This window comes from Macrobrachium rosenbergii, chromosome 55 (assembly GCF_040412425.1).
Source record: "Macrobrachium rosenbergii isolate ZJJX-2024 chromosome 55, ASM4041242v1, whole genome shotgun sequence".
Lineage (NCBI taxonomy): Eukaryota > Metazoa > Arthropoda > Malacostraca > Decapoda > Palaemonidae > Macrobrachium > Macrobrachium rosenbergii.
In genome coordinates this window covers 55,816,666-55,835,960 of record NC_089795.1, presented here as the reverse complement: position 1 = coordinate 55,835,960, position 19,295 = coordinate 55,816,666, and the positions used below count along the sequence as shown (strand labels likewise).

General features: G+C 36.6%; 1 protein-coding gene across 4 annotated transcripts in view; it reads left to right on the top strand.

Moving 5' to 3' along the window:
• cpx (complexin) overlaps positions 1-14,165 on the top strand; it is a 356,338-nt gene extending 342,173 nt beyond the window's left edge. For all 4 annotated transcript variants that reach the window (XM_067098603.1, XM_067098602.1, XM_067098600.1 and 1 more), the window contains one exon: positions 7,137-14,165. In XM_067098603.1, coding sequence (XP_066954704.1) covers positions 7,137-7,156 — 20 coding nt within the window. In that variant the 3' untranslated portion in view covers positions 7,157-14,165. The remainder of the gene's footprint in view (positions 1-7,136) is intronic.
• Positions 14,166-19,295: the final 5,130 nt, after the last annotated feature.

Below are 19,295 nucleotides of genomic sequence, written 5' to 3'. Positions count from 1 at the left end.
CCTGTACTATTAGGGTCGTCTATGGAAATAATAGCTTTTTACACAGTGAATTTGTTGTCTGGAGTTATGTATATATATGTATGTATATATACATACCAACCAGGAATATGCAGAACAACACTCTATGGCCCATTTACCCCTCAAGTACTGATTGAAAGATAAACTCCTAAACACAAGACTTCAACAGTGTCAGCCTTTCCTGTACACATTCTTGTGTAAATTTCCTGGATCTTCGTGCCCTTCCATCCCAAGACTTCTGACACTCCATCTACCCAGCAAGTCCTAGGCCTCCCTCTACGCCCTCCTAAGATTTTATAGTTATACATCGTTTTCACCAAACTGTCCTCTTTTATTTATCTTCAAATTTAGGCTCTCTCAAGATCCATTCTGGAAAGACCTATTGTCATTCAATAACGTTCTGGAGATAAACTTGTGTAATTAAAGTCAAGGCTTACGTTTTCTTTTGAGCATTGCATGTGGGATTTGAGATGACTCTGGGCAGTGTCTTAGATTTTCATCACTGCAGCTCAGTGGAAATATGACAATGAAAGGAAGATGCCAGATCACTTCCATTTAGGACATTTTGTGATAATTCAGAATGCCTTCAGGACAAAGTGTCCCTTGTTCCTAAATAGGTATAGTCTCTCTTTCAGGATGGAGTTTTTGCAACACTGCTTCTGCTACTGTTTTTGTTGATGTACATTAATAAACCTCCCTGATAATCAACATTTCCAAGATCATTGATTTCATGGAACCTTTCATGGATTCTTTTGTGTTATTCATAAAATTTTATACTGTAGTTGATTATTGTTATGGTTGGTGATGAACAATTGTAAAGAAACTTGATTATTGTTATGGTTGGTGATGAACAATTGTAAAGAAACCCCCTCATGAAGAAACATTTATATAGCACAAGTCTCAAGAAATAGATCTTTTGTCTGAAAAAGACACTTCCCTGATTGAGCAATTGAAGACTTCTGAGTTTGAACAGACCACTGGCAAGATGAAAATTCGTGGAAATTCGTACAACCGAACTTTGAAAAGGTCTTGAATGCAGCCTCCATGTAAGATGTATGTTTCGAGTGAAGTTTTCAAGACTTCTCTCCTGCTGGTATGAGGTCCCAATTACTCCAAAGCTTACATCAGGCAAGATAGGCTGCACATTAATCATCACCATGAATAATATTTGTCAGGAAGCGTAATTCAAAACCTGAAGTTGGGATTCAGTAGAAAAATTATATCCTTTGGAAGCCAACGTCTAGGAGTTTTAAGAAGAAAAAGGTGAAAAAAAAAAACTTGACCCTCATGAATTTTAAGAATGCTGGTAATTATAGTTTCGTTTCTGGTAGAACCAGAGGAGTTTTCCTATAATTAACTACAAAACTCTTGATAAGCATAAGAAAGAGACCCCCGAAATAAGGGTTATATACATCTCCTTGTAGCTTGTCAAAACAAACTGATGGCATCAGAGTCGTCTTGGGGAATGACAAAAACCTCTGCTGGCCTGATGTAGGCAATGTTGGTGACACCTGATATTGTGATGTACTTAGTAACTATCCAGTTATTTTAGAATGCGTGTATTTTTGTGGATTTATGAGGCAGAATCTTTACTTCTACTAGATTTAGGGAGAGCACCTCTAAAACTTTGGGAAAATTTGATACCACTGACTTTGCCATGAGATTGATCTAATTTCAAGGAAATATAACGGAAAAGGACCTACCATCAGCTTGAAGGAGAGATCAGTGCAATTCTAAGGTTATATGTTGGCATGAACCAGTGCGAGCTAACAAAACAGGATAGCAGCTGAACTGCAAACTAAGGCTCAAACAGAGTCATTAAAAAAAAAAAAAAAAAAAAAAAAAAAAAAAAAAGTACGGTATCCGGCGAAAGGGTTATTGACGACCATGAGGTGAAAGATAGCCTTCCTGCCGACAGTAGTATCAGAAACCAGTATTCCTTGTAGGGTTGGGCTAGAACACAGACTAAAAGCCCATGAGAAAGCAGTGACTTAGAGCAAATGTCAGTTACAAAGAAAATTGCATACAGGTGAACACCAATTAGTGAAAATTAATCTAGAATAGTCTTGAGACATAAAAATAAAAATGCCAAAAAATATTCGGGATCTTTCTGGCCTGCCTATCTGTCATTTCTAACACTCCAAGAAGTTTTGTGGATTTTGTTTCGTCAAAAATTCAATGTTTTGTGATACAAGAGGAAGAGGGTTAAATGAGGGAAACGGTAGTTTCCTTCCCTTGTTTCAAGGGTATCGCTTGGTCACCACATGGAAATTTATGTAAAATACATTAGGTATGTGTCAGGAATAAGACGCACCCGAAATGCTGTGCATTGAAAAACAGCATTCAGCTGAATGGTAGGAGAAGACTATATAACAAATAACAGGAACCAATGGTAGATAACAAGAACGGGTCAGCAGAGAGAAATTCCTAGCCAGTCTATCCAAATAACGTCGAAATTCTGAACTCTGCCAACCTTATGGAAAAGTTAAGTAACGAGCCAAGCCTTCAAAGATGGAAATATAAATTTGTAACATAAAAAGGTGCAGGTAGAAAAAACCAAACTACCGATTTTAAAAAGGAGCACAAAAAAAGGAGATTGGAGTTCCATATGAGAAATGTCTACACTGATGGTGATAAAGAATAAGAGTTTGATCAGGTCAGGAAAAGTTAGAAAGGATCTCGTCAGGTATGAACGACAGCCAGTGTTTAATTAATTTTGTCATATGCAAGAAAAAGGCGAAGGAGGGCACCTTTGCCATATCTCGCTTTATTTTTCAAGTCAAGAGGCAAAGGTAAAACTGAAGTAAGTGGAAGGAAATAAGTGAGACACCAACCTGGAAGCCGAATGAATTTAATATTTTATAATATTAAAGGCTTTGACCATGCGTTCCACAGAGGCAAGGGAGTTAGAAGACAAAATACTGTTACTTAGCAAGTGTTAGCTTTTAAGAAGTCATAAATATTTTTATTTCAGTGAGTTTCAATTATGTAAAGGCTTCTGTTAGACTTTAGTGTCTTGCGTAATTGTTTATTTAACAATCCAAATGTTATCCTTAGGCAAAAAAGGCATTCAGTAAAAGCTGATGTTTATGTTTACTGATTGAAAATATCCATTTCATTTCGAGTTATCATGACACTCTTTCTGTGATTAGCAATTACTCTGTTGAAGATGCCGATGGATTATTTTTGAAAGAGGTAACTTGTTTCGCTAACCGAGTATTTATGTAAAAACGAATGGTCGCGAAGAAAATGAGAGTAAAAAACTGACCCCCCAAACATTTTTTGGCAAGAAACAAAGAGGGGACATAAAACTGTGATTAGTGGATCTGATAATACAGGTACTCTCCTTGAATCCAATTATACTTCACGCATGACAAAAGCTATTATAAAGTTTATGTAACTATGTGCTCTTCAACCTAGGGTTCATATTTGTTACAAAGCTTCCGTCGAGACGGCTTGTCGTCATGGTTGACTCACCGGAGAAGGGACAATTTTCTGATTATCAAATCGGTTGTTGTCGGCTGAGATGCCAAACAGCCTGGTTAGTGCTTGTTTATAAACCAAGCACATAAATAATTTTGTTTTCTAATGTTCATGTGTTTAACTTCAGGGTAGAGAAGCAAATGATACTCACTTCTGCCACCTGCCCAAAAATGCTCCTAAGTTAGTTGACTTATCGATTGTTTGGTGTCATTTTATATCAAATTACATAGTTGTTATTTTCCTCTCATACAGTTTTACGCACACAAATTTATTGTGTCTAGATTGACCGTGGAGCCCTATATTTACCATATGCTGAAGACAGCCAACTGCCCTGCATTAAAAGATTTGACTTTTGATCGAAAAACCCCCCTAAATCAAATCCAGAATTCCATTAAGCCCAAATATTGTAAGCTACAATTGATTCTGTTAATGTCCATTCCTGGAGAGACTGAGTAAATCCAAAGAACCTTTTTACGCTGACAGTCCTATATTACTCAACGTTCCTCACTCGTTCCTCACTCACAGCCTCTGTTGTAGTCTCCATGTGAAATTTCTCTATTCAGCGCGTGTAGCACTTCCTTTATAAACGCTGAGGTTTTTTAAGTGTCCATACTCTGCGTGTTTTTTGAAAGACCTTTTCGTTGTTTTGTTTTTATTTTTTGTGTTTTTATGTGTGTAGGTGTGTTTTCCTCGTCTCTTCCCTTCATTTTTGTGTTACTGATGTTTCTGTCTCAGACTTCATTGGGCACAGATGTTTAATTATCTCAATAACAGTCCAAAATAATCAGAAGTCTATCTTTTTGGAAGCTTAACTTTTGCCCTCAGCTTTTGTATGGTAACGTTAGCATTAATAAAAATAAGATGAATAAGAATTTTATTGCTGTAAAATAATAAAAAAAAAAAGTGAAGTGACCCAGTTTTTCTACTTTACCATTCCGTTTTTAAATCAAAATTCACCCTTTTACTTAGTAGATCTAGAATTGTTTTAGTTTTACTATAAAATTCTTAGCATAGCCAAGAGACCCAACCATGACAATGAGTAAAGACTGATAATTTCCCATAAGCGATGGTTTACAGCATTGTTGGTAAGTATCTATTGGTGTTTTTACTAGGGCATGCCTAGGGAAACTTCCCTCTCGATCCTGAATTCAAGTGAAGACTGATTCGTGATGTCAACTCTGGGAGCCCTTCTATTTTGCAACAAAATAGGAATACCCATCATCTTCTCTCTGAAAGGGACCCGTTTATCTTTATAATGTAACTGCAACATTGTCGTACTTGTACGAACGGCAGACTCATTCAGCGAGGAAGGATTAAAGAACGGACAGTACGTCAGCTTTACTGGAAAGGACAAACGGTTTTGCAGATTTGAAAGCTGACGTTCTTCAAGAAGAGACAGTTATCAGTTATTGCCTAATTTTTAGAAGAGAACTCCATGGTGCCATTAATACATTCCTAGCGGCCAATAATAATGTCGACAATGTTTTGCACGCTTCATTATAATTTAGAATTTATGGTACACACTGTCACAGCATTGAGGAACACTTTATTCCCTGTCTTATATATATACATATATATATATTAAATTAGCGAAGGATCTATTGTTCGTATTGCTTTAATCTAAAGGTAGTTTAGATTTTATAATTTCCACTGATAACCATCGTGTTGTTTATCAGTCTTACATTTAAGAAAATTTAATGATCATGTTTTCTTTGTTTGCAAAATCGAATAATTAAATGGTTGAAGATACTCGTGAAAACAGAGGATCTTCATAACAGTGCCATGACCCTTAGGATTAATTTTACATCTTATTGTTTTATCTGAAATTTGTATACATTACATATCAATCATAGTTAAGTCATTTTCTCGGTCGTACCTCGTCATTTTTCGGGTTTTCGTCTTTTATATGCGTCCTTTTATTTTGCGGAGTAACATGAATGGTTTGATCCAGGATATCTTATTTTCTGTGTGTATGTTTGATGTTATGACTTATTTAGCTGTTGCTAAAAACACAGAATGACCCTGATGAAATCTAGCGAGACGGACGGAGGGCCGGTCGTCACTGTAGATTGGTGCTTGCAGAAGTACATCGTTTTTACATGTGTCTGGAGGTCTCTTGGTCCTTTAAGGAAAAACATTTAAACAGACTGCTAATATTTAGAAAATATGTACAAAATACTGTTAAAACAGATTAATTCCATCACATTTGTAGATGCTCATTTTCAGTCTCAAAGATAAGATGAATGTAGTTGCTGAATACCTTAACGAAAAGAGAGAAAGAACCCTTTTGAGCCCGAAACTCCTAAGACTGCTCGTTGTCAATGTGGCCAGGCTCTCTTTCTCTGTCCCTGCCGTATCTGTGCTAACTTCTTTAACGCCGCAACTGCTCAATTCTGCTCAATGTGTCAAGTATCCGTCTTGCTTAGTTCTAGTAAATTTGTTGGTTATAGACTGACTCAAGATTTTACAGCACGCCATGTCATATAGCCTACAGGGGTGCTAGAATTATGCAGACGGAAATTTCCGATATTCCTTATTTTCACCACTAATTGAGATCTATGCTGAGGCGAAGTTACTGTTGGATTTTATGAGGGCATTATGTATCAATCCCCTAGACTAGAAGAAAGTGGTTGCTATAGACTGTGATTCGCCAAAAATTAACGTGAATATTTGGAATATCGCACCTTGTGTACACCCACTATTATTGTATTGGCCTGAATGTTAGTTGGTTATAAACCCCCGTCTCCTTGCAAACTCCACTAACACCCCCACCCCCAGGCCCTTCTCTCTGTCACACCACCCACTAACTGATCCTTGATTTCTTCACTGTTAAACTGACAGATGTGCAAATTGATGTGTTCGTTGTTCTGTCGTTCGTACGCGCATCACATGCCTACCAGTCTATGCTTTACGTGTATTTTTCTCAGTTTTTATTATGATAAAAATTTCCTTCCTCTCAAATATCTATAATCACTGCTGATTAAATTATAACTAGAAGTCTATCGATTAAAAAGATAATAAAGAGTGCATCCAGGATTTCCTCCTAAATGATTTCTTAAAGGATTATTTTCGTTCTGGAGACGTTTGCTGTACAGTTTATGTAGAGGATAATGCTAATCAATAATTTGATTCAATTCACACCTTCCTAAAAGAAATATGTTAACGTGTTATTTTCTTTGTTATCTTCAGCACTTTTCATATTTTTATCGTCACCTCTGTTATATTCTTACTCTGTAGATCAGTTTGGGTGTTATTGTTCTTTGTTTGTTAGATATGAATTTTGCCATTTCCCTTTTTAAACAAAACACTTTTGATACCTAATTAGCATTGTTCCATATGTTATCCTAATTACTATGGTTTATATTTTTAAGAGATTAATGACTAACGAAAAATAGGTAGTACTGTAGTTTCATGAACTTGCGAATTGTCTCTGTTATAACATGATCATCAGACTACCATTAGAACAGATTTGCTTCCACAACCTAATTCAGAGTCAACCAAAGTCAACAGAGCAAATGAGCAAGCGCTCACAGACACACACAACACACACGCCCCCAGTTCATCTCACCCTAAGCCTTACCCACCAGCTCTCCTTCACGCCCACAAGTGTCTGACCCATTCTTATGCTTTTGCAGGGAAGTGTATCCTCCAGTGAACCCCCTCCTCATCCGAGGGGGAGGACGAGAGAGAAAGAGAGAGAGAGAGAGAAAACGCGATTGTGGAGGGCTGCCGCCGCTATGCAAATTACAAGGCCTAAATAATGTGTCACCGCTGTTTTAGAGGCGACCGATTATCACTTATCTCTTTCTCCTCTGGCCACCGGTACTCCTGACCTCTCCTCTAGGTTAACCGTGACCTGGATCCCTAAGACTGTTCAACTACGGTGACCTCAAATGACCACAGCTGCAAAGTCTGGAAAACAGAAAATTTACTACTGATGTCGTCGGTCCATCGGTCATCTTCAGTTGCATTTTAATGTTCCAGATATTCATGCTGATTTTGAGATTTACACTTCTATTTGTCTCTCCCTTCATTTATATATATTATATATATAATATATATGTATAATATATATATGTATAATATATATATTATATATATATACATAATCAGGTGAACTTTTAAAAACTTGCAAGTTTATTTCTTTATTTTTTCGTGGTAAAAGAATTATTAGGAATCTTAACTGCGGAATGAGATAACAACTGGATGAAACCAAATACTGAAGGGGGATTCTCACTGAAACCCGTTTGGTAATGAATAATTAAGTCTGACGTCAGCCAGTACTTTTTTTTCCATAAATCAAATATTGAAGTAGATTAACCTATTTCCAATGGTACAATTTTATTACAAGTAACTTGAACCAGGATATCTATGGAAAATGCCGTAGTTTTTTTTTCTCGTAAAGCATTTCTTTGGTGCTTTCTTAAATTGTTTTGCACCCAAATCAGTTTAGAGTTGTTACCTGTTACTGTATTTGTAAAAAACGCAAAAATTATAGTTAAATGAAAATGTTTATATTTTCAAAAATATGTTTATAATTTATACTATAGATTAGTATTATGTTAAATTCTAGTCAACTGAACACAAATCCATAGAAAAGTAACGGACTTCATGCAACCTAGCTTACATAATACTAAAATCGTCTGAATTTTCTACGGCCTCCAACTGTCCGTAAATATAATCTCACCGTCTCATATCTTTTCTATCTTGGAGCTAAATCTACATTGAAATAGGACCCTCACGTTGACCTGTTTGAGGAGAGCCACTGCAAAGGTTAGATCCCTCATTGGGAGAGCTATCACCAAGAAGTCTTATGAGTGTACTGTTTGCCTCACATCCCCCTAGAGGGCAGGCCAGTCACTACCGGTCCCAGTTACTCAGTTCAAGTTGTTACCGATGTGTAACCCAACAAAATCGTCGATCATCGAATTCTCCGTTTGTCTAGCTTGTTTATTATCCGTGTGTTACTGAAGTTGAGGTTACTTTTTATGAAATTAAAATTACTATGTTAAGGTCAGGGCATTAAACTGCATGTAGAAGCAATTAGCCTTTGTCCGCTCACCCGTGCTCGAAAACACTAATTCTTTTTAGTAATTGGTCCAAAGCAGTCATCACTTTTGGTTTCCTTACCATTCAGCGTATATTTTGCCGATTTTTTTTTTCTCATCGTGTTCTAAGGGTATGATGATTTCTGTTTAAGTGCAATACATTTCTGTGATGGTGAATATGACTACACAATGTAACAGATTTATCGGAAATGATTATTTTAAGCTAAAGAGATAACGTCACTTTGAGTCACAGTTAAGGATCCGGTTAATTGCATATGAGTTATTAGATGTCCTCAAACCGCGTTAGTATATGCCTTGATTGTTATCTTTTGGTATCGTTAAATGAAAAAATTGTACAAACGTTTAGAAATTTTAATAAAAATCCTAAACTGCACATGTTATGTGTCGTCATTTTTACATTGTAGTAAGATGTATTGTATTGATTCATGTCTGTGAGAGATTGATTGAACCATTTTTTATTTCTTTCCATATGTTAAGCCATGTTTTGAGACGATTTTTGTGCAATTCCTTCGTTAAAATCTTGTATATGTTGTGTATATATGAGGTGTAACCTTTGACATATAACTGGCTGAACCTTGTCTCGCTTGGCTGGACAGATCACTCCCAGAGCTTTCCTTCTTATTTGCGTTATCTCGCGATTCATTTTGTATTTCAACCAAAGCCAGGGACTGATTTCCCTACATCTTTACGAATCTTAATTGTTGTGAATTCGGAAACAACAGTGATCTGTGATGACAGCATACTTTTCGACCACTATACTAACACAGCATCTCTCTGTTTTAACGTTGAACTTGGCCAGTTTCTTTTATGCCCTAAATAGCAAAGGAAGAGGGACGGCATACATGGACAGCACTCTGCTGTCTCCCGGTGATAAAATCATTGAAATCATATCACTATCGAAGGACCTATATTGCCACTATTAACGTGAAATATTACAGCTGTAATTTCCCACTAATGTTCGGTGGATAAGGACGATTCGGGAACTATAAAGCAATGAATACTTTCTCAAACTTTAAGAGTGGATTGGCAACAGGACTTATCCATTTTTGTATGAAACCTGTTCTCTTATGAATATGACGAGTAGCACTCGGCATTATCCAAATTCGAATGAGGGCTGGGTGTCACTGTATATGCGTATCCCCATGTCTCCAGGCATTTCGGACTTGAATAGTGCCACGGTGAATTAGTTCTAGTCTACTAATGTAAATAAGCTAGGTTTAGAAGCCCTCTTTAACCAACATTATGTTCAGAAGTATGGGTCGGATTACTGTGTAACAGGTGAATTAGAAAGTAGGAGTCCGTGTGTTTTGAGCTAATCAGTGGAGTGTTCCTCTTAAAACAAAAATCTGTCCAAGATGCACTATTTTCTAACTTCATTCATGCATACTCCAGGGAAATTTTGCACTCTGGACGAACTTGATGTTTCACAACTAATACTTTATATAAAGAAGCAATGCAGTTTAGATGTATATATAGATTAGTATTTTGATGATGTTTCACAACTAACAAAGTCCAACCTTTTAGGCCTTTGCGTTCCCTCGCTGCGCGTTGACTGGACCTGCGTAGCGAGGGACGAACGCAAGCTACACATGGATATGTACTATAATAGAATTCACAAAACTTGCAATCCACAGTACAGTATTTCGATCAAAATGTCATCAAGATAGAAGAGGATAAGAGAAGTCGGGTGCTGGATGTTCCTTACATTCTATGCTACTACTCTCAATGTCTCACAAATGTATAGCACAAGCAAAGTTGCTGATGAATCGTACAGATAAATAAATACGCGCTGATATTTGGCGATGATTGCTCTACCTGCGAAGCGATATATTGCAGTAGACACATTTTCCTTCTCTGCCCGACACATTTCATTGTACATGAGGTGGTCCTTTGGAATGATATGAGAGTAGTGATTTAAATAAAGATTGACAACCCATCCTGCAAAATTGGAGTTATCATCTATAGTACACCGAATCTTCAGCATCACTTCTTAACGCTATCACATGAAGCATCATATCAGATAATCGTGAACTGTGATCTCCTCCTGCAAATTCTCTAAATGTACTTTATCAAGCAGTGCTTTTCCTCAGTAGATCGTGGTCCCTAGACGAATAAATAGATTAAATATAAACCACTCTTAATAAGTATTAACATTGCTAACTTTTATACGCAAACATTCCTATACGCTCTTCTTATGACAATTCTCTGTTGGAAGGATTCATCTTGTAGAAAAACCCAAAGCTCTGGACGAGTCTGTCCCGCGAAAGCGAGAAAATAAATTTGTAGACTTGGCTTACTGAGAATCATACCCCACCCCTTAATCCTGTTTTCTTGTTTTGTTTTCCTTTTCATCTAGACAAGTTGTTCTGACCCTTGTTGTTAACTAACGTTGTTGTTGATTTGATAGCCAGATAATACTAGTCAATACTTATTGTTAGTCACTGTAATCTGGTAGGAAATACAGACCCCAAACTGTCTTTGTATCAGTGAGCTCTTGGAGGGAGTAAACTTATCAAAGAAATTAATATTGAAACTTTCGCTTAAAGTGCAGAAAACTGGCTTTTGTGATGTTTTTGAATGGAAATTAACTTAAGCTTTTCCGCCTAATGTTTAACCTGGTTGCTGTCTCAAAAGAAACTTCTCCCAGAAAAGAGGCTAAATTGCTTCGTGAAATCCAGATCACATAAGGCTGCCAGTACTAAAGAAATTCTTGAAGGTTACGATATATTTGGACCTTCCTGCAAGAGCCCGCTGATCTGTGTTCCCTTGGTCTTTGACAGGTCAGTCGAAAGACACAAGGCCCTCAGTTGTAAGAAATATTAAAGAAGTGCTGTTTTGATTGGCTGTTTCATGTCAGTTGAGTACAGGAATGGTATGTGTCCAGGACGGATATTCTTACCTGATTTATAAATATGTATTGTACATGTTTTGTGAACTGTTTTTGTCTTAGGATTGAAACGATGATACTACTTATGATAATTTTGGTAATAAAAAGAAATTCCTTCGATGTCAGTATGACATTACTTTTATGTGTAGAAATGTTTATTATGTATATTAAGTAATTATGCGGAATCATGAGAATTTCATTCAAACTGTTGTTGTTCATTATCAGATAAAAGTCCTCTGCTGTCAAAGTGATATGCATATACACTTACATACATATATATCTATATATGTATATATATCTATATATAATATATATGAATATGCATATGAAATTTTGAATACAATCTTGTGTCTGCTAATCAAAAATTGAACCTTCTGAAGACATTCAAAATCAAGGTAAAAGTGGACTGCCCTAATTTCTTAAATGAAATGATTCTCTGTGAAATATTTTTTATGGAATTTCATTTTGCCGCCAGTATGTCTCTGAACACTGTCTTTCTGCAAAACTAACAAAAGGGAAGAAACAAAGCAAACAGCAAACAACCTTGACGCTATTTCTAACGATCCTTCTTAGCCAGCACTAGTCTTTCAATGCTTTGACTACACTCACCTGGTGACCAGATCTAGGTTTTCATATCTGTCAACATAAAAACGCATAGAAACATCAAAAACGTGATTGTAGCCTACATATTCTACACTAACATGCAAGGATAGTTGTAAAAGTAAAATACACAACATATCATACACATCACTTACACGCATTACGCAAACAGCTTGATTACGATGGGCAAAATGTTTCCCAGCAGATTGACCTTTGCTGCCAAATTATTCCTGCTTCAGATTTTAGTAAAAGATGAAGGTGCAAAGTGTCGTGATTTTCCACTGCATAATAGATTCAGAGTTTACACAACTTTTTTTTATCTTGTTCTTATCATGAAACTTCATAAATTTGTTCCTTTGTTGCCTTGCTGTTGTGACTCATTTTAATATAAAAAAAAACCTTAGATGGTATTTCATTTACTTTGTTTGTAAATAACCATCGGAAAATTCCAAAGGCTTCAAACCTTTTCGCTTAGTTTTTGCTTAGCGTTTGCCCAGAGGAATCGCCTCATACATAAATAAAAGACTATGCACTGCTGTTTCTCCATATATGCTTATTATGGTCTCCTCCTCTAGTATGGTCCTATATCTCTAATTATCCTGTCAGTGTTGTTAGTGTGTATTGTGAACATGAGTACATAATTATATATTGAACCGTTATCATAAATCCTTATATAAGGTTTAGAAAAATTCATAGAAAATGTAAGTTTATAGAAAATAACTGTGAATCGGGAAGCGTAAGGGAATGTGTTATATGTTTGTTTTTAACATGGAGCATAAAGACGCCTTGTTGTAAACTTTTTTTTAGGAAATATTTATTATACATATAATTATATCTCTCTCTCTTTGCAAATTTTCACCAAAGCTTTCCCCTTTCACTCATACGACTCAGAAATTGACAACAAATGCTAAAACGTTAGTTGGTAGCTGTTGATATAGTGTGGTCTGTGGGTCTACAACAATGTGGTTTGTGAGATTGCTTCCTGTGAGTTAACTCCTCCTCTTTGCATTCCTCCTTCTGGATCACTTCCCGCATTTGCAATGTCGGTCGAACATGATCTTATTGTGTCTTGTCTTTAATTACTAAAGAATTAGGTGTTCCATTCAACGGATGTTAGTTTATAATTATTGTTTCGTGTCATTATGGTCAGGGTGATTGTGGTGGATACATTCCATCCTCATTTCTATTACTGTATAAGGTTTCATTCATCCGGAGGGTGTTACACTAGAATGCGTTTCTTTGACTTCTAAGTGGTGAACGACATGGGAGCATCTATCTCACTGACGTTTCCATTTCATACTGTCAGACTCTGAAAGCACTTTTTTTTCATCGGTATACTTTGTTCTAGAATTATAGGCTTTAAAGGATATCTTTTGATGATACAGATTACTCGACAGTTCTGAGAGCAGACTCATCATATCGTTTTCAAATGCTCCAGACTGATATATAGTGCAGTGATTTCGTTTTCTTTTCAGTTATGTAGTTGGTCAATTCAAGGGGTAAACTAATCTTTTGTAAACATTGAAAATATCTTTTTATTATGTAGGTTCCCACCCTATATATATTTTGACACCAGTAAAGTGATCCCTTGATGATAAACTATATGTTTTGCAGTCTCATGATTATGTGTTGAATTTTTAATACTAAATATGCTGTTTCGTAACTTAATCGGAAAGTGTATTGAACTTTTTAGATATACAGAATGTTTGTAGCGTTAAATGACAGGTATATAAGTATGTCCATAGTGTTGCCTAAATATACCTTCAAACAACATATCCAAAGCAAGCCACCCTCACCCTGTTGCCTGTAAAAGTATTTTCACGCGCTTGAAAGAGAGAATATTCAGTAATAAAAAATGCAGTAAATAAAGACTATGCCAAATATGATGAGAGTATTCTAGACATGAGTTTGAATCATTGTTACGGTAAAGCAGTCTCTTTTTAGGTATAGTTTTACCGATGTTATAAAACAAATACCTGTGATGTGAAAAGTTAGCTGGTGAATTTAAAACCCGATTTGTTTATTTTCAATGCTCGCAGAGGCCAGAGCATGACATTATCCTTGCCACTCCCTTTACAGTCACACTATTGTAATAAATAAGAAGTAAGCTTGGTCTCTTATTTATCCTTTTGTACCGCCTATCCACTGAAACTACTGGCGATGTTTCAACTTTCACCGAGGATCATAGACGCAGTATGCTGGTGCGTCTTCTACAGTAAAACATGTAAACAAACATCGGCAATTGATCGCATATATGTCACAAGCAGGTTGAAAGCAAGTCAACGACCATAAATGGAGAACAAACCTTGGGCAATGCTGGATAATCTTATGAAGCAGTGGTTAGAACTACAGATGGTTGACTTGAATTCAACCTGTTTGTCATGTGTGTGTGTGTGTGTGTGTAATGAGTTGGAGGCGTGTGGAAACCCTTACAATAAAGAGGTGGATCACCCACGACCCATAGACTAGAAATGAACCGCCCATATTTGCTAACAACAGTTCAACACAGCAGTAATTTCCTGACATTCAAAAACGAAAATATTCTGGAATACTGCAACTGACTTTAAAGCTTCTAAAATTTTATTTTGCTCTTGTAAGGTAGCTCAATAAATAATTTGTCAGATAGTGAAGAACAAGAAATTTTCAGTATCTGGGCGGCAATAAATTTTGGTCTGCAGTGCGTGACATCAAACATTAATGACCAGCCAATCAGGCTGCTGATAAGAGAGCACTCGGGTTACGAGGTTTGTTTCGGTAACCTGATAAGAGAGAACTCTATAGCCTCAGAAAAAGTATTGCCTTACAGTTCAAAAGTCAATGAACGTTCTTCATAAGTTATTATCTATTCTTGCCTTTGTCACACAAGTTCGGAAATACAATCAGAAATTACAGTCTATACATCAGTTCATCTTCCAACTGTTGCACAAGTAATTTCCTGGCTTAAAATTTGGTTCAACAAACAAGTGGAATAATGACGGCGCTGAAGAATAAATAACAAAAAGTATACAAAATTATAGAAATAATAATCATAAATTTCTTTGGGACTGAGCGCGTTTCAAGGGATAAAATCTGTTTATGGTGGTTCTAAACTCTACATGGATCTGTGAAGATGCATAGAAAATATCATCAAGTGAACGCATGTATATTAATTTTCGAATTATTACTAAAGTAGTCTTAATTGTATAGAGATGGTAGTTAACTGTGGTAGGGGGTAAGGGACCTAACAAATCTCTGAGGCAATAACGGTAAAAGACACAGCCGTGATACTTAGTTTTTCTGAAAGCTCGTATATTCTGGAGGGGCACCTTTTCATTATTTAAAAAAAAAAAAAACAGCATGCCATCCAAATCAGCCACCAAAATTTAAATTTCCTGATGCTCAGGTACAGACTGCTCACAACATTAGAAGAGACGCCGTTTTCTTAATGTGTGTGAATAGCAAGTGGTGTTAGAAGAAACTGACTAACTTACTATCGATTAATTAAAATTTATCACACACGTTGAATTTATCTATGCGGTTTTGGTTTCCGCGATCGTTGACCTACCCTAAATAACGAGCCTCCACGGTTAGAATGTTTTCATTATCACCCATATATATATATATATATATATATATATATATATATATATATATATATATATATATATATATATATAATTATAATTATGCAGCAAAATAGTGAGCATATCATAATCACAGAGAAGCCACTGAGGGCTAAGAAAAACTATATCTAAAACCTAAATAACCCCTTCCTTTAACATCACATTTTTCTCGATCTAGGCGTTGTCATTAAAAAAAAAAAAAAACTAATCTCAGGCGAAAAAGTAATGAAATCACTAAAGGGGTAGTAAAGCCCAGCCACAAGACAAAATGGAGGTCAGGGGATATACAAAGGAAGGGGTAAGGCTTTACTCCGCAAGCTGATAAATTATGATGAAAGCGATAAGAAGAAGTAGGAGTCTTTTCTCAATCAGCATAGAAAGCGAGTGCCATTATAAAGCGCACAACGATAACCATACCTGAAAAGATAGACACTAGCACTTTTTCAGTCTACAATTTGAAGACATATAGCAAATGTATCACTCAGAACCGCGCGATCATATAAACGCAACAGTTCTTTATGGTTAACATTTTTTTTTTTTTATTCTTCGTCGTCGAGAATAATACGGGCGAACTCATTCCGATTGCTGCTGTTGCGGAGACTAGAGTAATGTTCGACAAAGATCTGGGCCAGGTCAGTGTCGGGTGTACTGGAATCAGGCGCTCTTGCATAATTTTCACATCAGCGGTGGTTCGTCCAAACCGAAGCCTGTTCAATATATGTATTATAATGGCACTCGCTTTATATACTGATTGAGAAAAGACTCTTACTTCTACTTTTTTGCCTTCATCATAATTTATCAGGTTGCGGAGTAAAGTCCTACGTCCTACCCCTTCCTTTGTATTCCCTGGCCTCATCTGTCTCGTGGCATCAGGCAAAAAGTGGGGATAAACCAGCCAACTTCCAACACCGGTGGTTGAGCAAACTCACGGGTAGTACCCGGTGTTGTGAAGCCTGACACGGAGCGACGATGATGCCAGTTACAATAAAAATATGTAATATATATATATACATATATATATATATATATATATATATATATATATATATATATATATATATATATTATTTATCTATTCAAGGCTTCCCAATACTTACAAATAGTGTTTACATAGGTAAAATTTTATGTAACTCTGTTCATGATGTTTTCCACATCAACGATTAATACCATTCATCTGGCTTTTATATATATATATATATATATATATATATATATATATATATATATATATATATATATATATATATATATATATATATATATATATATATATATATATATATATATATATATATATATATATAAATATATATATATATATATATATATATATATATATATATAAATATATATATATATATAATATATATATATATATATATATATATATATATATATATATATATATATATATATATATATATATTGTAATATATATATATATATATATATATATATATATATATATATATATATATATATTATATATATATATATATATCAGTGCATGGGCCTGCTTTACCACTCATTTGCTACTGCCCAACAAGACGACAATTCAATTCACCTACAAGCAAGTGTGGACATAATTACGCCCAGGGGGATGGAGCCGGTCGAAGGACCAATGCAGCCAGGCGATAACCTATCGTGTGGACAAGGTCTTAAATGCTGCCTTAGATGCCATAGATAACAGAACTTAGGCCAAAGGCCAAGCCCTGGGACCTATGAGGTCACTCAGTACTGAAAGAGAAATTGACAGTCAGTAAGAAGGTTTGAAAGGTGTGACAGGAGGAAAACCTTGCAGTTGCACTACGAAACAATTTTAAGAGAGAGCAGAAAGTCAAATTGGATGTGAATGGAGGTATAGTAAAAGAAATGAGAGAGGTTGCCGCTGGGGCCAAAGGGACGCTGCACAGAACCGTAAGTAAAAATGCCAATAGTGCACCACGTGAGGTGCACTGACAGCACTAACCCCCCTACGTGGCCTAGATGCCATGAGGTCACATGGCTCCCTACCAGGTTTTCATTCCCTAAAATATAAACACAAGCCATCATTCCCAAGTGTCATGCACAATCACGTATATTGCTGTTCGCTCATTTATAGCTTTATGCTTGTTGAATTGGAATATAGAATTTAGGCCAAAGGCCAAGCATTGGCACCTATGAGGTTATTCAGCGGTGAAACAGAAATTGAGTCAGTAAGAAGGTTTGAAAGTTGTAACAGAGGAAACCCTTGCAGTTGCACAATGAAACGATTGTTAGGATAGGGTGGAAAGTACGGTGAAAGAAAGAGAATATGAACAGAGGTACAGTGAAAGGAATGAAAGGGGTTGCAGCGGGGTGCCGAAGGGTTTATACTTGTTGATGTTACTCCTCGGCCTAAACAATTTGTTTTCGTGACTCACTTCCTCGCCCTAACTTCTGGTCTATCCTCCTCGGCCTAAGCAATTCTTTATTGAGTCTGCCATCCTCACTTTAGCAATTTCTCAACTCTCCCTTAAGTGTGTAGCACCATCAGTGCACCTCACATGGTGTACTGTAGGCATTACTTAAGGTTCTTTGCAGCGTTCCTTCAGCTCTTAGCTGCAACCTATCTCATTCCTTTTTCTCTACCTCCCTTCACAGTCTCTTTCTTCCATCTGACTTTCTACCCTCTTCAACAACTGTTTCACAGTGCAGCTGAATGACCTCACAGGTCCTAGTGCTTAGCTTTTGGCCTAAATCCTATATTCTAATTCCAATTCCTTAATGCTAGTTTCACACATTCACGTATCAAGGCACGCATGCCCACGCACGGGAGAAATTGGTAAGTACGTAAGCACAACATAAATACAACGTAAATGTACGTAAGTGCGCCAGCTTGCGGTGCGACCGTTACGGACCACCCAGGCGTACACCGGGGGCCACGAACCTTTCGACCTGCTCAAAACCCTGCGTGGGTGGCCAGGTCAACTGTCAGGTAGTGTGGCCCGACCCGCACAGCATGGCGCCAACCACGGGGTGACCGCGTGGCTGCTAAGACCTTAGCTGTGGTCCCACGCTGCTCCAGGGTTCCTTTCTTTCCCTTCCGACTTCCCCTCAAAGAACATTCAGGTACGATGAAGCTAGCTTAGCAGATCTATTGGCCTTTATAGCGTGACCCATATTAAAACGACAGCACGATTTATGTAAAAACAGACTTAGCAGCATCACGTAAAGAAACCCCTACTGGCGCTTACCTTTCCAAGCAAACTAAGACAATCATCCTGCTAAGTAACCTCCATAACTTTAGAGTTACTTCTTTCACTATAATGTTTATTGTTCGTACCCGTATTTAAAAGGTAAAATAACATTTTACCACAACCATTCTGTTCTAGAGCAACTAAAAACCCGTATTGAGAATTCATTTGTAAAATATGGGGCCTATGTACCAATAAGTTTACAACCTGTATTTTACCTCATTCACTAATTTACAAAGTCTACAATTTTTATTTTCGTAATAAGCAAATATGACAGCAATTAAAGAGACCCATTGACACAACTACTATTTCCTATGATACATCCACATGAAGCATTCCATATCTAACGGCAGTCATGTTAAAACCCTCCAAACGCGTTTGATTACTAAGTTCGATTATTTTGCTCATTTATCCCCTATTC